The sequence below is a fragment of the Sardina pilchardus genome, chromosome 23, assembly GCF_963854185.1.
Source record: "Sardina pilchardus chromosome 23, fSarPil1.1, whole genome shotgun sequence".
NCBI classification, from domain to species: Eukaryota; Metazoa; Chordata; class Actinopteri; order Clupeiformes; family Clupeidae; genus Sardina; species Sardina pilchardus.
In genome coordinates, this window is record NC_085016.1 from 21,071,159 (window position 1) to 21,094,049 (window position 22,891).

General features: G+C 44.4%; 2 protein-coding genes across 2 annotated transcripts in view; one reads left to right on the top strand and one right to left on the bottom strand.

Annotated features, from left to right (window-relative positions):
• The window catches only part of stk11ip (serine/threonine kinase 11 interacting protein), a 42,544-nt gene extending 26,653 nt beyond the window's left edge, over positions 1 to 15,891 (bottom strand). Inside the window, exons 1-14 of the mRNA XM_062528447.1 lie at positions 15,239 to 15,891; positions 14,669 to 14,736; positions 12,607 to 12,809; positions 12,221 to 12,295; positions 11,664 to 11,759; positions 11,229 to 11,336; positions 10,817 to 10,888; positions 8,156 to 8,285; positions 5,816 to 5,919; positions 4,421 to 4,510; positions 3,189 to 3,230; positions 2,334 to 2,510; positions 1,362 to 1,443; positions 253 to 804 (exon numbers count right to left, since the gene is read on the bottom strand). Of these exons, the coding sequence (XP_062384431.1) occupies positions 253 to 804; positions 1,362 to 1,443; positions 2,334 to 2,510; positions 3,189 to 3,230; positions 4,421 to 4,510; positions 5,816 to 5,919; positions 8,156 to 8,285; positions 10,817 to 10,888; positions 11,229 to 11,336; positions 11,664 to 11,759; positions 12,221 to 12,295; positions 12,607 to 12,809; positions 14,669 to 14,735 (1,798 nt within the window). The 5' untranslated portion in view covers position 14,736; positions 15,239 to 15,891. The remainder of the gene's footprint in view (positions 1 to 252; positions 805 to 1,361; positions 1,444 to 2,333; positions 2,511 to 3,188; positions 3,231 to 4,420; positions 4,511 to 5,815; positions 5,920 to 8,155; positions 8,286 to 10,816; positions 10,889 to 11,228; positions 11,337 to 11,663; positions 11,760 to 12,220; positions 12,296 to 12,606; positions 12,810 to 14,668; positions 14,737 to 15,238) is intronic.
• Positions 15,892 to 20,947: 5,056 nt separating this feature from the next.
• Positions 20,948 to 22,891, top strand: part of igfbp2a (insulin-like growth factor binding protein 2a) — an 18,897-nt gene continuing 16,953 nt past the window's right edge. Inside the window, exon 1 of the mRNA XM_062528448.1 lies at positions 20,948 to 21,536. Within this exon, the coding sequence (XP_062384432.1) occupies positions 21,182 to 21,536 (355 nt within the window). The 5' untranslated portion in view covers positions 20,948 to 21,181. The remainder of the gene's footprint in view (positions 21,537 to 22,891) is intronic.

Here is a 22,891-nt window from a genome sequence, read left to right on the forward strand (position 1 = left end):
ATTAATTATATGACATCTATTCATTTAGCAGACGCTTTTATCCAAAGCAACTTACAAAATGAGGACATTCAAGCATTCATAACATTCAACCTACATTGTAAAGGGTAAAGTAGTACCTTTGGTACTACTACCAGAGGATGAGAGTGCAGAACTTTATGTTTGACCATCTTGCCCTTGGTCACCTCCCTATTGCTGAAAATCAATACAAATTGTATTACACAAAAGAACGTTCAGAGAACAGAGGGCACCAACCTCCCTGATCTTCCTCCTCCTCTTCTTCCTCTTCCCTATCCTCCTCTGCTGGCGTTGTCGGCGTGACGACGGCGGCGGCGCTGGTGTCCGGGACGCTCCTCTCCAGGGTGGAGATGGAGCGCGAGTCCTGGCTGTGCTCCCCCCAGCGCAGCGTGGACTCCGTCTCGGCCTCCATGGTCTCGCCGTCCACCTCGGGCTCGCCGCCACCATCCCTGGGCTCCGACGTCAGCAGGGGGGACACGGGGGAGACGCAGTCCAGCGCCTCCGTCAGGGCCGTCTTCTCCGGGGTGTGCGCCTCCAGCGGCGAGGGGGATGGGGAGCAGCGGCCATTGGGGATGACCAGTGGGGTGACTGGGATGGTGGTGGTGGTGGTGTTGGGGGTGCTGGAGGCAGGGAGCTGGGCAGGGGCAGTGGTGGGGGTGGGGGTGGTGTTGGTGGTGGTGGGGGGGACGGGGGTCTCCAGGTGGTGCTGGTAGCGGAGCCAGTCCTCGCCCAGCTGATCTCGGAAGCTGTCCATGCGCTCAATGTCCTTCTGGTGGTGGAGCACGATGTCTAAGGGACGAGGCAGAAACCACAGACCAGTGAGGCGCTTTATCTCTGACTGATACCACAGATGCCTATCTTTAAACAACACGCACCGCACAAACATTGCAGTGTAAAAGGTTGAAACTAAAATTGACATTTTAAAATACAACTAATTTCTGACCAAATTTCTAATCAATTTCCATGTGAAAACTACAGAGAACAGAAAAACAGACAGTCCACCAAATATGCATAAAAAGTGAGTTCAAATCTCTAATCCTCTTGTGGATTAGAGACTCACCCTAACACACAGAGGATGGCAACAGAACATGACTCATTGGGGCCGTAGGGGAGGATGAAAGAAAGGCTGCATCAGGTATGTAACTGAAGCACTCCATTCGCGTAGCATAAAAATTGCTTTAGAAGACTGGTCTATTTTTCTCCAAAGTTATCCAACGTCGTTATCCCGTCTGTTGTAGCCAGTTCCATTGCTAACAGTGGAAGTTAATTGCTGCAGCAGACGCTAGATGATTGGAAGGCTTCAGCTGCATGGCCGGTGCAGCCTCATTGTCCGGCCCCAAACTCACCCTGTAGAGAAGGGCCCACTCTCGGCTCGTGGTCTGTGTCGCTGGGCTCCGAGATGCTGGCCCTACGCACCTTCACTTTCCCCTGCAGGGGGCAGCAAATACAATGAGAAGCAATCAGGTGTCTTCACAACAGAAAATACAATTGAGGAAATTCATTATCAACGGTTTCAGCGAATCAGAGTATCAAGGGTCAACTGAAAGGCACTCAGAATTGGTCATCTATTGATGTACTTCACATCCACATAACTTTTTTTTTTTTTTCATAACGACAGTACTCGGTTACCTCGGGAAACAGAGGTTAACGTAAATGTTAATGTAAGTTAGTGAGTAATGTAATGTAAGTAAGTCTTGAATTTCCCCTTGGGGATCAATAAAGTATCTATCTATCTATCTATCTAAGTTTAGCAGTAGGTGTTAGTATCACACAGAAATCCACAAAAAACCCACATTCTCAGTGAAGTAGGCCTGTAGATTCTTTCAGAGGTATTGTATATACGGTAATATGGTGTACACAGTGGTACAGTATATGGTACACACAATGACCATTCATCAAACTGTCCTAGCAAATGTCCTGCTGTGTCCACTCTGGACCTCCCGTGAAGACTCACTAACACATACAGTGCAACAGTAGCTGTTGTGAACTTCTGGGGCACTTTAAGAGTGAAAGCATTTCACAACGCTCAGCAAAAAGTGAATAACCCAGATTTCCCTGTGGCCGTGCATCTCTGAGGGGCAGAGAGTAACGAGTTCTTCTGGGGATGAGAGAGAGAGAGAGAAAGAGAAAGAGAGAGAGAGAGAGAGAGAGAGAGAGAGAGAAAGATAGATAGAGAGAGAGAGAGAGAAAGATAGAAAGAGAGATAGAGAAAGAGAGAGAGAATTCTGCGTACTGGAGCGTTCAAGGGTCACCGGAGCATAGAGGAGTGGACGCGCATCACACACACACATACACACACACACACACAGCGTGTGTACCTTTGACTTCTTCTTGCGCAGACGGGACACTGCCACCTCGCTCACGGACATGCTGTCACTCAGCTCTCCTCCTCCGCTCGAGAACTCCTGTGAGCCGCGCTCCATCGCCGCGGAAACCGTGGCCGGGGCGGTGGCCTGTGCCATCTGACCAATCAGCTGTCCAGCTTTGGGCAGCACCTACATGGATGGCAAAGGAAATGGGATGACGGACGGCTCAGTAGTACCTCGATGAAAACCACGTTCAACATGACATGGTTCCACAATTGGTAACTTGTTTAATTATATTTTATTTATCTCTACAGTTATGCCATTAATGCTACATGCAAAGAGCACTCACTGTCCACTACACAGTGTCATTCAAATGGCATTAAAACTAAGGACCAAACAAACAAACACACAAACAAACTGGGCTGTTGAGATGTATGTAGGATTCATAGAAAGCGGTTTTGCATAAAATGGAAACTGTTCATTACATGCCTTTATTTATGTTTGTCCTTGATAAATGTATTGTGCAAGCACACTTTGCACTTTCCTCAGAAATGCAAAAGTACATTTTACTGGGGTCAGTGATCACTCATAGGCCTACGCGTAGCAATTACAAAAGCCCTTTGATGACTTGGAAAACATCATCCCACTGTTTGAGCTGAACTGAGACTGCAAAAGGACAACAAGCAGGGGAGTGGAGGCCAGCACAGATTTACTGATGTCCAGCAGGTCAGGCAGAGGCCTCTCCATCTGAGACTAGGTGGTGACCTGACTGACCACTGTCCCATCGTTCACTACTACCATACTGTACACACACACATGCGTGCACACACACAGACACACATAGACACACACGTTACTCTTACTCACCGCCAGTTCTGAGGTAGAGAGCAGGGCGCCGTCCAGTCGAAACTGTGAGAAAGAACAGAGAGAGGTGATGGACGCTACTGGACACAGATCCTCTCCCAGACCAGAACAACAACAACAACAACAACACCACCACCACCACCAGCACCACCACGGGGCACTCACTCAGACTCAGACACACTCAAGACAGATACGCAGCAGTAATGAGACCTCGACACACACCAGATGTGTGGAGACGTTATGTGTTTGGCATAATGACAGTGTTTTGGTCTTAAGATGGAGGTAGAGGATCTTCATATTGTGTGTGTATGTGTATGTGTGTGTGTGTGTGTGTGTGTGTGTGTGTGTGTGAATGGGAATGTAAGAGAAAGATGAGGTGTGAAAGAGAGAGAGAGGGGGAGTGAGTGAGTGAGCGAATGTGTGCGTGTATGTGTGTGGGGTGAGAGTGAGAGATACAACGAGAGAGACAGAGAGAGAGAGAGAGAGAGAGAGAGAGAAAGAAAGAAAGAAAGAAAGAGAGAGAGAGAATGTTTAGCATGTATGTATATTTACTGATGGACTGACTGTTTGGGAGATTTTGCTGATTCAGGAGAGGGGAGCCTCACTGAATCAGTTTTAAGTGCGTGAACATAAACACACACACAGACTGCAACACAAAATGGGGACCTTGCACTAACACAATAAATTAACTTAGCCTTCCCTCAACCTCATAAACAAAAACATAGACCACACACACACACATACACACACACGCACAGTCGCACACCTTAGGATAATTTCTGTTTTTCACACATGTACAAACTGACACAAAACAAACACATCACAATGGCTCTCTCTCAAATATGCTTATACCCCTCCTTAGGCCTGGAGAAAACACACTTATCTTGTAACTTACAGGCACATCAGACAAACACACACACAGATACAGGCACAGATTAGGCCCATAGAGAGATATAACATACACACACACACACACACACACACACACACACACAAAGAAACACATGTACAGTACACACACATACACAGACGTGCCACATGAACACATCCAGTCACACACACACAAACACACACTGATGTCCCACAGATATGGATACACACAGATGTACCCCACACACACACACACAACACACACAACACACACAACACACACATATGTACCACCCACACACACACACACACACACACACACACACACACAAAGATATGTACCACACACAGAGAGACAGACTGACCCGCTGGAAAGCAGCCCTGGGGGAGAGGTGTCGTACAGTGGACGAGCGATGGGTCTTCTGGAAGAACAGCGGATTGCCTTCCAAAACCAACTGTGAGCGACAAACACACACAAACACACACACACAGATAACGCTTTGATCGAAACATGTTTGATAACACTGAGATCCAACCTGCACTTCAACCATCCTCCCTCCACACACATCATACTTATCAAGCTTCATAACTCAACACAGTTCAACCAATCAAGTCACTGAGAGCAGACTCCACCGTAGGGCCGGGCGCCATGTCTCTGAGGCCCAGCCTCCAGAGCTCCGAGGACTACGAGACGAGAGCACGTGATACCCACACACACAGGCCTGTTATTACCTGTACGGCGGCTGATTATCCCAAATCCAGTAATTACACAGCAATCTCCAAGATCACAGGCTGGGTTTTAAAAAAGGACATAGAGAGACACTGAAAGCAGGCTGGGCTGTTGTTTCAGAACTAAATCTCTAGTTTGTACGCTTTGTTCTTCTGATCGGATGACTGTGGAATGATTATGTTAAAGTCATTGTGGGGCTTGTATCTGTCGGTGACAAATGGTCACTCACAATGGATGAGAGACCGAAAGTCCGAAGGTCTCAACATACACTATACACTATACACTATACACTATACTGTATCACTAGTGGCTTGCTTTTCCCGCATCACCTTGTGCTCAAAATAAGCTAATCTTATTGATTTCACCTCTCCATTTAAGTGGGTTCATTTCAGTGGGTATATCAACTCTTTTTGTCATGCTATGGAAATCTTTTGGTTCTGGCTAAAAGCTTTGCTCGCCGAGTCTGGAGTTTACAAAAACACATATTGCATTCACATGTCTTTCATTTAGACCGTCATTTCCCATTCTTGCTGATAAATAAATCACTTGATATTTTCAAGCTGAACTCCGTGGTCAGCTATGTCAGCTGTAAAATTTGGTTTCAATATTCAAAAACAGTAGTAAATGTGCCTTTAGCGCTCAAACAGGGCCAGATAGTGTATGTGTTTCTGTGTGGTGGGTAGGGGGGTTGACAGTGCACTTGTCTCTGGGAGGTTAGTAGTGAGTGTATCTGGCGGCTTTCCATCGACGGCGAACCTGGTGTTGAACTGGTGCCGTTCAGAATTCTTTGAACCGTGGTGCTATCTAGCGAACCATAAAAACTGCACAGGTGCCACGTTCCGAACCGGCTTTTGTTTGGTGGAAACACGACGAACAGTTCAAATGTTGGTTCGCGAACGGGAACGGAGCCAGTTCTCTGCCGGTGGAAAAGGGCTATATGTGGTCTGCAGCGAGTGTGTCTTTAGGAGGTCAGTTTGAGTGTTTCTTTGGGGGGTCAGCAGGGGGCGGTAGTGCGCGGCGCGCGTCTCACCGTGTTGAGGCAGTGCAGCAGGGAGAGGGGGGCCAGCTGGGAGTGCTCCAGCAGCAGGTTGTAGGCCAGGTCCAGGTGCTGCAGGGAGCTCAGCAGCTCCACCCCTGACCAGCAACAACACATAAACAACAACAAAACACACAAACAACAAAACACACAAACAACAACAAATACACACAAACAACAACAAATACAAGATGTCAGCAGGAGTAACAGGGATGCCCAACTGAAGAGTGGAAACACCACCTGGGCAACAGATTGGGGGAACGGGACCTGGACGTGCGTGTGTGTATACAGTATGTGTGTGTGTGTGTGTGTGTGTGTGTGTGTGTGTGTGTGTGTGTGTGTGCATATGTGTGTGTCGTGGCAGTAGGAAACAGACAAAGGCAGATCAGACACAGACAGACAGCTGTAGTGCATAAGACGGAAAGAGGAAAGACGTCTTTGAGGGAAATTTCAGTGACCCCGACAAGAGATCACACAGAGGTCTCTCACCACCGACCAGGTGTGTTTCAGACTAAGAATAGAGAGATTGTGAGTGTGTGTGTGTGTGTGTGTGTGTGTGTGTGTGTGTGTGTGTGTGTGTGTGTTAGTGTGTGTGTGTGAGAGTGTGTGCTTGTGTGTGTGTGTGTGTGTGTGTTAGTGTGTGTGTGAGAGTGTGTGCTTGTGTGTGTGTGATTGTGTGTGTGTGTGTGTGTTAGTATGTGAGTGTGTGTGTGAGTGTGAGTGTGTGTGTGTATGTGTGTCTTTGGAGTCCCATGTAATACTGCTAAGCAGATCGTCTAATATGTCTACTGAGGGGGAGGACAAACAGCAGCAGCTTCACTCCTGATCTGTTCTGCGTCAGTCAGTGTGGGGACCCCCTCCTTCTGATCCTTTTGAGTGTGTGTGTGTGTGTGTGTGTGTGTGTGTGTGTGTGTGAGAGAGAGGGAGAGAAGTAATACAAGGCCCATGCTGAGTTTTCCCGTTGCCAAAGTCTTTAAGATGGACAAAGTCCTAGATCCACTACACACCTTCTTTTACTTGTTTAAATTAATTATTGAATGAATGAATTAATTGATCTTCATCGGTTGCTTGTTTTACACCCTGATTTATGCAGCCCTTTGGCAAAACCATATAAATAAATATGGCTTGACCATTGGAGCCACAGCACTAACTTAACGACTTGCTTAGCGTATTTATTTATTCACATTGAGTAAACTCAACTTTGTTGTGCTGCATACCAATTGTGTTGTGTGTGCAAGTGCTCATAACAAAAACAACCGTTCGGAAAAAACGATTCTTTGAAAGAGAATTCATCTGAAATTGTGCAACTTCTCTTATTGACTATTGACTGTTGTTGTTGTTGTTGTTGACACAACTGACCCTGTCCCTTCTGAATGGGCCCTTGACCACCTGGTGAGTGGGTGGAGCGTGAGGAGCAGTACGGTCCATACGTCAACATGGACCGGCAAGAAAGCGGCTACATCTATCCTTCAACTGTTCAGCTGCCCTTTAACTGAACCACATTACATCAGGTCATTATAATGACATTATTATGACTACCACTGTTATTGTTATTTTGGTTCTTGATTAGTATATCGATATTTCATTAACATTTTAAAATCGAATAAATATTTTACATACTTTAATGGATGAAAGTCTTGAGTGTGTGTGTGTGTGTGTGTGTGTGTGTGTGTGTGTGCATGCATGCATGCGTGTGTGTGTAAGTGTGTGTGTGTGTGTGTATGAATGGGAGAGGGGGACAGAGGCATGTGACAGATCACTTTCCAAATCAGGACCACACGTCTCCAAGAGAAACAGTAGGAGTGCACTGTCTGTATATGAGAGAGAGCCTGTGCGTATGTGCAAGTGTGGAAGCATCAGTGTGTGTGTGTGTGTGTGTGTGTGTGTGTGTGTGTGTGTGTGTGTGTGTGTTCAGAGGGCAGCCGATGGGCAGATAGAGGACCCTTGGCAGCGTCTGCTAATAAACTTTCCAACAAAGAGAGAGGAAAGGTAATCCCTGCTTCACAGTCTACTCAGATCAGCACTCCAGCCATGAACAGCCCACACACACACACACACTTTTGCACAGACTGCACTACACACACTGCTCAGACAAAAAAAAACATAATTTCTGAAGACAAGAGTTGAGCGCAGGGTAAGAAACTCACTGCAGAGAGAATGGACTGTGGTCACAATACCCAGACTCTCGTCTGACACAAAACAGGATATACAAAATATACAGCCTTATAAAACCCCTTATATATACAGTCTATAGGGCAAACACACCTGTTGTAAGTCATCTTAGTTTGTGTGTGTGTGTGTGTGTGTGTGTGTGTGTGTGTGTGGTAGCCTCACCGTTAATGGTTTCTAGCTCATTGTTGCGTAGTATGAGCACGCTCAGTTTGACCCTGGCGCTAAGGCCCAGCTGTGGCGCCCTCTGGAGGTTATTATAGGCAAGGTTCAGATGTTCCAACTCACTCAGAGGCTACAGGAGGAGGCAGAGAGAGAGAGAGAAGACAGGGAGGAAGAAGAGAAGAGAGAAGAGAAGAAGAGAAGAGGGAGAGGGAGGAGAGGAAAAAGAGTGAAAGGACACAAATTAAGTCAAACCATTATGATATGACCTCATTTAAACAATAGCGATACACTAATTATCAACTCGTTTTGGTCTTTTCCTTGAGCTGGTGGTTGACCTTGTAGTGTGTCACATAAGATTATTGGAAAGCAAACACTCTTCAGTTACAGGAAAACAAAACAAATGCAGAAAACAGCCAGTAGGATTGACACCAGTAAAGATCATAAGAGATCAGATCAGGCAAATAATTGGATCATTAAGGGAATGCTGTTTTGTTTAGTGGCATTTAATTAACATGGTTTGGAGATAAAACTTGAGTGTGAAACTCATAGAACCTGATACACCCCCTAAAAGAAGAACACAGAGTAATGCCATAGTGCTTATCTATTTAGTAGTTTACCACTTCTGCTGGGTTAACCTATCTAGGTCTCTAAACCACATTCTTGAAATACTGTACACCCCTGAAATGCATTCATTGCTGTTGTTGTTGTTGTTGTTGTTATTGTCCCACACACTGTAATGCCTTTCCAGAACACTAAATCAGCTGATAGCAGGCCAATAACATGACACTGAAACATGCCACTCAAGTGAGCATAAGGAAGAGGCACTGTTAGTCATAGAGCAGCTATTGTCTGGATGCAGTAGTAGTTGATTAAGGATGACTATGATTTCTGCAACATGCCCTCTGCAAAAGGTCAACCCACAAAACAACCACCCTCCATTTACAACAATGTCCAAAATGCCCCAAATAGATTCATCTCATTACTTAGTGGCAAACAACATTTCTGCATGTGTTCACATCAATTGTATAAGATGTTCATGTCCAGTCATCAATTTTCATACAGTGTTAAATGACATGACATCATCACCACGTGACTAACGGTGTGCTGAGAACGAGTCAGAGAAAAGGGACGTTGAGTGAGAGGTAAAGACTAGCTTGAGCATCACTGATTTTACGGCTACTTCACAGCGAGACGGTCCTCATTCATCCCTTTCCTGTCCCCCTTTGACAAAAACTGACCATTGACTAAGAGTTTTATTTACGTTCTCTGCCCCGTCTGGCCTTTAGTGCATCTGCTGACCAGATGTGTGATGAGTTCAGACATCACTGGGGTCACGGGGTCAAAAGTCGAAGCGTGACTAGCAGACACAAGACACAGAGCTAAACAGAGTCGCAATGAACAGGTTCCTGTTCCTCCTGAGTGAAGAGGGTGGGGTGGGGTGGGGTGGGTGGGGTGGTCCTGAAACGACTGTTTCAATCTCTCAGATGGAAGGAAAAATATAAACAAGGAATAGAAAAGGAGTTTGACGTGAGCGGAAAAAGGTGTGTCACTGACTTTAAAGAAACGCTGTGAGGCCATGCTCATCCGAGGCCAACACTGGATGGGTGCAGGATCCAGTACAAGTCAAGAGTATCCACGAAGAATGAGAAATGATCCACACACCAGACCTGAGGAAGAGCTGCACGGCTCAAAACTTCACAAACAAAAAAAATTGTGAATGGGGGCTATCTCGTGTGCAGATAATCTGCTATCCTTTTGTGTGACTGACTTAAGCCGTCAACTTTATGAATGTAATTGATTAATCCTGTTAAAGGGCACAGGAGGGCGTGTCAGTAAGCCGTACAGGTGAGGGCCTTTCAGAGGGCGCTAAACTGGGCGTGGATGTGGAGGGGAGGGTCTGGATATGTATGGTCATGTCAGATGGAGCTCCAAAAAAGTATTTTTCTTCTCCTTTTATTTATTTATTTTTTTTAAATATTTCTTAATTATATTATTAACTTTAGAATGGTTATAATGGTTTTAACTATTGCACTTTTCTTCTTTTATTTTCTATTATGAATTGCTCTGGTGGTTTATGTACAGTACATTGAATGACCCCTGTGTATGAAATGCGTTATAAATAAACCTGACTTGACTTGACTAGACTAGTGATGATATATGGCACTCAAATAAGCGTAGCCATTTTAGATGGGAGTCAAGCAGGCATAGCTATTTCAGATGGGGCTCAAAGAGACGTAGCAATTTCAAATAGGGTTCAAATAAGCATAGCCATTTTTGTTTGGGGTCAAATAGGAAAACCGTTTCAGATGGGGTTCAGTAGATGTCGTAATTTCCAATGCTTAAACAGGCGTAACAATGTCAGATAAGGTTTAAAGTGGTATAACCACTTCAGCTGGGGCTCAAACAAGCACAGCTGTACGTCAAAGTACGTTGTAAATAGGTGCTTTTCACCATACTGCTGTTCATAGGTACTGACAATCAAAATGGCGGATAAGATAATTGATGGACAACTCTTTCTCCCAAATCTTTTAAGTACTACTTTTAAACCCACAGCGCGGATAAGATATTCTCCTGGACAGGTGGAATGTCTGGATGCTAAACCACCCGCAGCCTAACACTCAATCACTCTGACAAGTCGGGACCCTTCCGCTGGCTTGCTACCTTCAGGAACTCAGCACAGTCCTGGATCTTGTTGTGGCTCAGGTCCAGGGACTTGAGAACGTTCAGCAAACTCTGGAGAGAGAGAGAGAGAGAGAGAGAGAGAGAGAGAGAGAGAGAGAAATGTAAAAGGTATTGGCAAGGCCTGTGAGTGATGGAGGTGTCAAGAGTTTCATAAGCCTGGGCAGGAATCTAATCAATCACATTTTCAATTGAACATGTACTACTAATAAAAAAAAGTAATACATCTGGAGAAAGTGACTTGTCATTTGAGAAAAAAAGTTACAGTTGAGAGTGAGAAAATGATCTAACGCTATTTGTGTGCGTGTGTGCGTAGATTTACTGTATGTGTGTGTGTGTGTGTGTGTGTGTGTGTGTGTGTGTGTGTGTGTGTGTGTGTGTGTGTGTGTGTCACCAGTGATTCGTCCAGACAGGAGATGGAGTTGTAGCTGAAGTTGAGCGTGTGCAGGTCCAGCCATGGCAAAGCAGAACTAAGGTCTCCACCACACAGTGACAGAAGCTCCTAAGACACACACACACACAAGCACAGAGGAATTTGCACAACAATGAATTTATGCATGCACCACCACATATGTACACACACAACACACACAACACACACAACACACACAACACACACACACACACACACACAACACACACAACACACACAACACACACAACACACAACACACACACACACACACACACACACACACACACACACACACACACACACACACACACACACACACACACACACACACACACACACACACACACACACACACACACACACACAGAGCTCAGTGCAGGAGAAGGTGCTGGTTGATGACTGTACAGTTCGTACCTCCAGGGAGCTGAGGCTCTTGGAGCAGGTGAAGACCTCCAGCTGTGAGTACACCCCCCGCAGCCCCTCCAGACAGTGGGGTGGGATACGCTTTAGCTAAGACACACAGACAGACAGACACACACACAGACAGACACATTTTGAAAACAGACAGACAGATATATACAGATAGACAAATAGACAGACAGATTAAAGTCAGCCTCTGAATCATCTAATTGTCTTTCTTATCAGTAAGAAATGTCAGGAGGAAATGATTACGTATGTCACTCAGAAAACAGCGCTTTAAAGAGTGAAGAATGAAAACTGACAGTGAATGAGACAGCCAAAGACTGTATCAGAGTTTTACATTAAGTAAGTCAGAGAGTCAGTCATGTAAACAAGGGGGCAAAGCAACATATACCGTGCATACACATGAAGAGATTGACAGCTACTGTACATATATGGAGACACGTCAAGCAAAGACATCTGACACTGGTGAGTCAGATCACACGCAAAAACAGCTGAGGCATGGAGCCCCTTAGGGTCTGTGTGTGAAATGAAGCATTCCTGTGTAATACCTCCAAGTGCTTGAGACACTTAAAGGGGAAGATTTTCACTACAGACTGCAGTCTTGATCCAGGAGGGTTGACGAGCTAGAGAGAAACAAAAACAAACCGTCACACATGTGGTAGGTAGAACAACAACAACATGGCGCCATCTACTGGTTTGTTTGAGTATTTCATCAACGTCCATTTAAGATTATACTGCTTTTGAGCTTTTATTATACCAACTGTTATAAGACTATTGCCCCAAATAAAAAAAGAGACAGGACATTCTACAGGCTGACTTTTAGGGAAGGCCAATAAAGAAAACTGAAATAAAAAACCTGAAGCAACATCTTAAAAAACAACCTGCTGCTTTGCTTGCTTCTTTTGAATAGTGTAGCTTTAAATAGTGTGTGTACCTTGAGGGAGAGGGTCTTCTGTAGCACATCAAACAGGAACTGCAGCTGGAGGAGGGAGGCAGTGTCGGCGGGGTGGGACGGGAGGGCCAGGAAGCCATGTTGGTGCGTGCGCGAGATCAGATACTGCTCAAACAGACGGGTCAGGTGCTGCAGGTGGCCCACCTGCAGGGTCAGGGTGCTACTGCCGTCCAGCACACAGTCACCTTGGTAACACACACACACACAAACACACACAAAATCAGACTCAGAAGTGAACGTGGAAACTAAATAAAGACTTAAACAACCCGCTGAGATCACTGAATTGCCAGTCAATTCTCAAAGTCGCTAAAGATCAAAACCATTCTAAAATGTTCAGACAGAATGTGGAAAATAAAACAGAAGTATAAAATGAAGTGGACAGAAGTGATTGCGGAAATGTCTCCTCATATTTAGGCTACAGTTCAAAGCTATCCTCTCTAAGAAGTTCAAAGTGAGTGGGGGAAAACAGAAGTATAAAACTGTGGATGGAAGTGGAAAGTATTTGTTGGTGTGTGGGCAAAATTACATCACTGCACTGTACTGAATTGGACTGAATGAAGTGCATTTCTAAACTCTGTAGGACAAATTATGTTGTGTATCTATTTGATTTATTTACAATACAATATGAGGGGAAACGTGTCTTTCATGCTGCTGATATAAATTATTTCACAGTACAATACAAAACAAATAAAAACAGCACAAAAACAAACAAAAACAACAAGGGCAAACTATACACATAGACAGCACAACATAAGTGATGTCAATCACAATAACGATAGCCTGATGCGGAAAAAACCCCAAAATCCTCTGGTCTACGCCGTCTCTCAGACACTCCGAGTCTGCACATTACTAAAAGTCACGAGAACACCAACTTTCATACACTGGACAAGCTTAGTGAGAAGGTGAGATGAGGTAGCAACTGAGGCTTTTCTGAGTGAACCTCTAGGTAAAGTACACCTTTGCATAACTATGAAATTTAATTAGGAAGCAATAGCCAATTATCTAGGCCTGAATCATTAAAGCAGCACTATGCAAGTGTTTGTGTAAAAGTAGCAAGCTGGCAACTTAAAGGAACAAACAACCTAACAAACACCATACCACCCAAAGTCATACTGGCACTGATAGAAACTTGTAAACATGACATGTCAACCTCCTCCTCTATCTCTCTCTCTCACACACACACCATGCCTCTCTGACCCATTCTCTCTTGTGTGTGTGTGGCAGGGAGGCATGAAGAGAACGAGCGAGAGAGAGAGAGAGAGAGAGAGAGAGAGAGAGAGAGAGAGAGAAAGAGAAAGACTCTTTTTGCAATGAAGGTGCTTACAATGCATGAACCATAACCATAAAGATATAGTAGCCAACCATTCCAGACCATTACATGTTGGGCAATCAAACAAGAAGTTTAACTAAATACTTTGCAAAAAGAAAAAAAAACCTAAAGAGCCAGAAGAAACAGGATGCACATTTATTCAATCTGAAGCTTGGCTTGTACAACTTGCTAACACGTCTTTTGGCGATATAGTTGGCAAGGTCCTGAGTGACAGGTTTTTTCCTTTATGTGGTGTATTCCTACTCGAGCAGAGAACTGCATAGTGCATGTCCTGGGTGGCTGGAGGAGATGGCACTCGTGTTTATCTGCCTTTCACCTGACCATTTACCATCTAAATTCATTTGAATGGGATACCAAAAGTATAGTTATATATAGTAGCCTAGTATATGTGATAAAAGCATACCTCAGAACATGGCTAAATGTTACAGTGTTTGCTTTAAAATGAGATGGAGGCAACGGTTTGGCATTACTGCAGGACACTGTGTTCAGAATCACCAGAGCACAGACACCATCATTTTGATTGCTTGCACACACTGGTGATACCAAACGAAACACACACACACACACACACACACACACACACACACACACACACACACACACACACACACACACACACACACACACACACACACACACACACAGTAAATTACTCAATGTGTCTGCCACTTGATACACAATGTGAAACAGTAGTATGTGAATGAGATGCCCTACCATTGTTTTTCAGCAGTGTGGACAGCTGGTGCACGAGGGTGGACTGACTACCTGGTGTGGTGGACATCCTTGAGAAAAAGAATGTTCAAGAAGCATTTGTGGTAAGAAGGTGATATGGACATTCATTATAAGACTACATTTATGCGTACTCAACAACACTGTCTAATATAATGAAAATGAAATCCTATACGTTCATTTATATTGGCCGCCACTATAATAGCCTGCTCTTACAGTTCAGTGTCAGTAGCTACACAGTGGTAGAAATGCATGTCTGTCTGCCAGCCTCATAAGGAAGTCGGAGGAGTAGGCTACAAAGCCTCGGGTTTCATTTCCTTATATTAGTCCAACAGGCTTAGCAGCCAAAACCCCACAGATAAGGAAGTATTTCCTAAAGAGCCCAATGTGCAAACTGTCATTGTATGAAAAGCGTGCATTCGCATTAAAGACAACCCAGTCTAGTAGTAGCAGTAGGTAGGTAGTCTAATCTAGTACTGGCTAATGTTAACATCACGATTACTGAGCACTGTGATCGTCTTTGTCTCACAATAACATTAGCATAGCATAGGCTACCTTAGATGACAGACAGAAGGACATCTGCACGAACAAACAGCCGCCTGCCTACAAGTCTGTGAAAATTATCTAGCATTGGGAAAATCCATCCTGTCGACTTTTTCGAAACCTTGTTGACATAAAACCGCCTGCTATCATGTGACAATCTTCTCACCCCTACGGTGGCCGTGATGCACCAAAATGACACTGTGGACTTCAGCTCTAGTGTTGATTCTGTGAACTACAACTTTTAATTTCGTCTCGATAACCCAGACTAGATCAGATAGGCCTAGATATAGGCAAAAACTTGGTGTGGTGATGATATTTACTATTAATCGGATTATAAAATACATCTACAGTACTATAACCATTCTAATCACTCTACTTTGAAAATGGGTTGGCTTAATTTCCAATGAGCATAAATAGGCTAAAGAAGTGGATTGCAGTCTCCCTTTTAATCCATCTGAACCATTAACACTCTCAATCTAGAAGAAGAAATGGTAACTAATTATTTTAGCCTAACTGGAGAAATACTGCACTTGCAACCAACAGATGGAGCCAGACCACCTTCATTATTGCAGTCATTATTGACTGGGTGTGATTGGAAATGCAATACTTGGAGCCAACCAAAACAGTTACCCTGTCACAACATCCAGACCATCAATATCTGAATATGCCAGATTTCTCTCTCTCTCTCTCTCTCTCTCTCTCTCTCTCACACACACACACACACGCACGCACGCACACACACACACACACACACACACACACACACACACACACACACACACACACACACACACACACACACACGGATGTGCACAGAGACAAAGAGAGAAAGAATCTTTTTGCAATGAGGGTGCTAGAATGCATCAGCCATAAAGATACAGTAGCTGACCTTTCCAGACCTTTGCATGTTGGACAAATCAAACAAGAAGTTTTACTAAATAAACACACACACAAAAATAAAAGCCAGAAGAGACAGAATGCACAAAGTGTACTTTAAATACATACTGAAGTCAACCGTCTCTTCTCTTCTATAACTAAACTAATTAAACAGGTGGGCGAAGGGCAAAGGGCAAAGTCTGCAAACAAACAAAGGTCTTGTGCACAAACTATAGGCTTAGCTATTGTGTGCTATTAAGCACTGAGCTGGCTCATCAATGTTTGCCTTTCAAAATTGTGTTACATTAAAATGTATTTGGCCTATTATAAAAAAAATTGCTCTAGATATAGACTTAACTTTGCATATCAGGGTCCAAAGACATATTTAACTCAAATTACAGTAACTCAAATCGAGGCCACAGTGAGTAAGCTCAAGGGATGTTACTATAAACACAACAATTCTAATCAGTCAGACATAAATGCCACAGCGAGCGGAGAGCCATGTTTGGGGATAGATGTTGGGAAGGATCGATAGTCGTTAAACTGGGACTGTTCAAGCGCATATGGTTTAGTGAAAAACTTGAATAAGTTAACCAGAGGTGCTAAACCTCCCAATAGAGGAGCACTATGGCTTCACACACCTTGAAAAACAAAGTCAAAGGCTCTTCTTTTAGTAGGTTTACAGTTGAGTCAACTTAGCCAGGTTTGTCACATACTTGAAATACTACCCTAGTGATTTGCAGGGAACTAAGGGAGAACCCCTTTTTTGAGCTGGGGGGTCTCTTAAAATGATCTTGTTATTAGAAGTTATGAAACTGTTTCAGCCTTTTGTTTGATCATCCCAAGTGACTTAGGCTACAATTGAGGGAGAACAATGAAGTTGCAGTAAGCCGGGAGAGCCCGTCTGTTGAAACTATAATGACTCTTATTAACTATAATTACTAAATTATAATTCTAGTCAGTCAGGCAGAAGTGCCAGTGAATGGAGAGCCGTTTGGAGTGTTACAAAGCAGTTCAGAAGATGTGTTAGGAGGGATTCTGGCACTGACGGGTGATTTGTAGGCTCATCACGGAGAATCCCTGCTTGAGGGAGTTTCTTTGAACGTCTCTGCTGAGATTATTTTGACGGTTATGCTACTGAATCTGTTTTAATACTCTGTATTATTATGGTATGATTTGGAAACCTAAATGTTTCAAACAAGAATTGGTAGTCAAAACAGGCAGCGGATCTCTACAGGGAATCATGCAAAGCTTTTGCATATTTAGAACAGGTCCTAGGAGGGCAAATGCTGTATTGGATTGCCAGGACCATCCACTCCTGAGGGAGTCTGAGTTATTGCCCCCAAGTTGGCGTTTTAGAGTGTGTGTCTGTGGGAGATAGAAGCTTTGTATCCCTTTCATCCAGTGCTGCTATTTATGTCTATATATCTATGTCTGGTATTTTGGTATACTTTCAAATTGCCACTTTAGCACACTACCTGAGAACATTCAGGAATGTTGCGTTTGCCAGCAAATAGCACTTTTGTACACGTGTGCAGTGTGCTCCGACCCTTTTGTACTTGGCAACAATCTCCTATTCCCTCTAGCTTTGTGTTCTTGCATGTTGATGTCGTACTTCATGATGTCTTGGCTGTAGAATAATCCCCAAAGTGGGCTAAAAAGAAAAAAGATTACCTTGAACCTTGCAGCTGGGCCCTCGTGTCTGAGTTATTTTACTCATAATAATGGATTCAAACTCATTTTGAAGCTACACTAATTTACAATAAGGAGAGTCTCTCACATTGCTGATGTTTACCTAAAATGCCTAGTATTGCGCAATGTTATTGTTGTGAATAGGAGCAGGAGATCGATTTTAGGCAAACTGGATAGCCCTTAGTAAATAGTATCTAGTATTTTGAAAATTGCTGAAAAGGGGGAATTCCTACGTTGTGCTGCGTTAAGAGCGGTAGAGGGCAGGTTTGAGAACTTTGAGAAGTTAGGCAGAAAACAGCCAAGACTCCAATCCGGAGCCACAACTTCACTTCAAGTTGTACTGGGAAAACATTGAGAGATAATAACACTGTGAAAACATGCAGTTATATTTATGTATGATAGAACGCTGTCTCTTATAGTTTTATAAAATACTGACATGTTTTATAAAATGCCTTTGAGGGGAAGCTTAACCTTTGACCTTCACGGCGTCTTAGTGATGGCCTGAGTGCTGTTTGAGTGCTGGATTTCACTGAGTCAGCGGTCGGCTTTGTTGTGGAAACCAAAAAAGCCACATTTAATAAGTCTGTCTGCTTTGGACGTGCCCATTATAATTAAAAGAGCTGTGGACAGGGATAAAAAAAAAATTAACAGTTCAATCCCTCAAAACTGTGAAGCAAACTTGTCCCCGATTGCCTGCAGGACTCCTTTCCCCTTTGGCTTGCCGCCATGTTGAAGAACTTTGTTGCAAGCGCAGCCAGACAAGCCCCTCCAAAACACAGCTGATCTAAAGAACCTGAGAAGAAAATAAAACTCAGTTGGAAAAACAATCATTTGATATTTTCAGCTCCGGGTGACCAGGTCAGAACTAGTCACGTCCCCTACTGGCGTTCGCCGTAGTGGTATCCCAGGAAAGTTCTCAGGAATGGCTTTTCCAGGTTCTGTTTTCACCGTGGCAACTGCAGCAATGTCGTTTATACTCGATGCAAAACAAAAGGAGCGTTGTGCACGCACAGATGAACCCTGCTCCACAATTGCAGCATGTCAACCACCTTACATAGAGAGAATGCAATTCAGCTGGTAGAAAAGCTGAAAAGTAAATAAGGTTAGTAGAGTTTCAAAACATTCTATCAAATAGATTTTGAAACAATACAAGAAGTACGCAGTTTAATATAGTCTACATGCCATATCATAGACTATATTAAAAAAAGTTTTGTGACTCGTTCAAGGAACACCAAACTCAAAAAGTACAATATGATTACACATTTGAACCTTATTTCAAATATATCATAGCTGACTTAAAGGAGCAATAGGTATTTATTTTACTGGCATGCAAAAAAAACCATGCAATCACTCGTGGCAAGCTTGCTCTCTAGTTACTTTTGGCAGGATAGTTGATTATGTTGTGCTGAAAAAGCTTTTCTTACACTTTAGCAGCTGCTTAGTGTTGAGCCTCAGAACTATCGAGCACATAGCCTGTACAGCCACATTAGCACCAACAGGAATGTTTCATCTGTCCTTCACATAACCACATGCCAAAGAATTGTGAAGGTGATAGCTAGAATGAACTGGGTATTAAGAAACATAGGCCTCCTTCATGTGCTCATGAGCTTATAACACATCAAAAAAGAGAAAGGTTTCAACAGGAATACTGATGCATTTCAGTTGGTAAACAGACAGTGAGAGGCCAAATGGTTCTATCATAACTTATATTACAGGCCTAAAGCATAAAACTCTGGTGGCATCCACATGGGTATTCTACAGATAGAGGAGCCCTGTCAGTGGCTTGGGTCTTAATTAAGATGCAATTTATCTAGTTTATTTGCACACAGTTGTGTCCTTGATGGGAAGGGCAACTCCAGACCCCATGAGGAGATATTGCGGGCAGCTTGCAGACCATCACCCTCGAGGGCTGCAGCAGACACTGAGCAAACTCGGGTATACAGGCACGGGCTTATGGGCCATGGTCCCATCCACGGCGGCAGCTTTTTTTAAAGAGCGACACGTGAGGTCCTGCACAAACATGCCTGCTTCATCTCCACGTCGCGGCCATGCCCGGGAGGGCCTGCGTCAAAAGTGCCCTTTCTCCATCCGATCGCCGCCTCAAGGTGAACGACGGGAGACCCGAGCCAAGTGCAAATACGTAAAATGCCGCGCAATCAAGCGGCACCCACAAAAACAAAATAATCCTCATTTATATCTTGCATGACAGACCCCGATGCGGGCGAGAAAGGTCTTGCGGGCTATTTTGGGAGACTTAAATAAACAACGATTAGTCTCCGGGGCAACGGAGTGTGGCCTGTGCCCCAGGCGGGTTAATGGGAGCCTGTGTGAGTGGCGAGCTCGACACCTCAGCACCGAGTCAGTAGTCAACAGGAGTCAGGACTGAAGGAGAAAAACGTTCGTTGTAGTTAAGGCCTTTCATAGAGTGTTAATAAGCAGTTCACTGCAGTAGGTGTCTGTGACAGGTAGCTCATTACATTGGCCTACCCTAACTGTAGTTTATTTGGTTGCTTTATTAGGGTAGGCTATATGTTTAACATGAATTTCCCCATGGGGATCAATAAAGTATCTATCTAACTTCGTATAGGCCTACAACAAGTATGCGTAATCCTCATAAGAGTTGCAAGGTAAAATATCAAGTTATATCTAATTAATATCTGTGGCCAGACAGATACAAATGTAATAGGCATATTACATTATAACATAACCTGGTTCAAAGCCCAAGAAGAACACAAGCCTACATGTTAATAGCCTATTTTAAATCTGTTTGACTGAAATAGTTAGGCTATTGTATATTCATTAGCTACTTTTAGCCTATAGGCCTAGGCTACTGAAGTAGGCCCATAGAATACAATACAGTAGCATCTCAATACTTGCGAGAAAACTGCCAAACTGTTGTCGCAAGTTGTGGTTTTCTTCAAAAATGCGTTTGGACTATCAGGACAATTTATCAGAACAAAAAATGGGGGATAACGACAACACGCAGTTAATTTCAAACAAATTATGGATCCCTGCGCATGTTGCAGAATAAAATAACATCATCGCATTTCGTTTCGTTCCACACTTGACTGAAGGCATAGCTGTGGCCTACTTGCCAAAGTCGTCGATTGAATTTACACAAGCATGTTTGCAGTGTGATCCTGTGATAGAGAGCAGGTTTCGGACCTGTCCCTAGAGCTGATGCGCGTGAACTGCTGCCCCTAAGCAGTGAGCATGCTACAGTAAGCTACAGCGTGCGACTGGCATCTCTTGTGATGTCAGTGAAACAGGACCGCTGATAGGACCGTGCAGAACCTAGTGCCGAAGCTTCACCTGTTCGCATGCACAGTCGTCTCTTACCTGAACTTCCAGCTCGGACGTGGACTGACCAACACTTTGCTCACCATTATGTTATCCTACGCGGTTTGCAGCCTGGTTCTGGCGCTCGTGGCACTCCCGGGAGCGGCACTTGGTGAGATGGTCTTCCGCTGCCCAAGCTGCACCTCCGAGCGTCTGAACGCATGTCCGGGCAACACGGAGACTTGCGTAGAGATTGTGCGGGAGCCTGGATGCGGTTGCTGTCCCGTGTGCGCCCGTCAGGAAGACGAGTCTTGCGGCGTGTATACCCCGAGATGTGCTAGCGGCTTCCGCTGTTACCCGCAACCAGATTCTGAATTGCCGCTGGAGCAGCTCGTGAAAGGGCACGGGCGTTGTGGACGCAAAGTGGACACCGATCCTACGGTGGAACGACCAGAACAAAGTGGTAAGTGACAAAGCTTGTTGAGTGGCCGTGTCATGCAACAGCGCATGTTTGTGTTAGGGCACCATAATGGCATGTTCACTGAAAACACAATAAGTAAACATAGGGTGTACCTTGGCTTTATTACTGTAAATACATGTTGTCTTGGCAACCACTGTTGATAAATGATGTGCTTTGATGAGCGCACTCGCACACACACACACATACACACACACACACACACACACACACACACACACACACACACACACACACACACACACACACGCACGCACACACACAGCATCCATCTTAATAAAACAAAAATACTTTTACTGTCAGCATGCACTGTTGTAGACCAACTTCTTGTAATGATTAAAGTTTACAATCTTGCGCACTGTGCATTACAAAACTATTAACCTGTAACCAAATAGCTATTAACCAAGGAATGCCTACTTGCTTTGACTGACATGGCTGAGATTGACATGAATGAGAAAAATTGACATCATGAAACCCTTCTCTTTCAAAGAATTCTCTCTTCCTCCCACACTCACACACACACACACACACACACACACACACACACACACACACACACACACACACACACAGTCGGGCTTCTCTTTGAACCTCCCCTTTTTTCCCCTGCAATGTGCCCTCTCCACCTTTTGCACAGTATTAATTTCCCTGAAGCCCTCTGTTGTATACACTTCCACAGACCCCCGTGCTCTGTCAGGACGCTCTGTCAAAAAAAAAAAAAAAAAAAAAAAATCCTCTGTTGATATTTTGCAACTGGAGTTCCCTAGATCACCCGCTTCTTTCGCAAGAATGATTAGCAAGGTGGACTTTTGGACTTTGACCCCTCCGTCCTGTAAATCTGTCACAGAGCATGTCAGAGGATGGGGCTCGCAGGGCACAGCCAAAAGGAACCCCTGCTGGCCCGCCGGTCCTGCTGGGTGGAACTGTGGCCAAGGCTGTGGAGGAAGGACCTTCACTTCCTGCCATTCAGTAGCTATGGACAGGAGGGGTAGTGGGTTTAGGGCTGGGGGGGCTGGGGGGCTGGGGGTGGGGGGTAGAAGGCTTCACACACATACTTTATCCACTTAAGACTGTTAGTTAGTGTCAGGTGTTGATTGATCATAAAAGTGACCCCCTGTGGTGAGTTATGAGCGAAATGCTATCTGGATGCTGCTGCTACCGCTGCTGCTACCGCTACTGCTGACAAGCTTAACCAGTAGCCTTGTGGTGCAAAGTTATTTATACATAAGTGGGTCAGTTATGGCAGGGTTAACTGACTTGGTTGGCCTGGTTGCCTCTTTTGGCTATTAGTAAGCCCTTGTAGCCATGGCTGGCTGTATGTAGTGTGGGCTAAGAGTGAT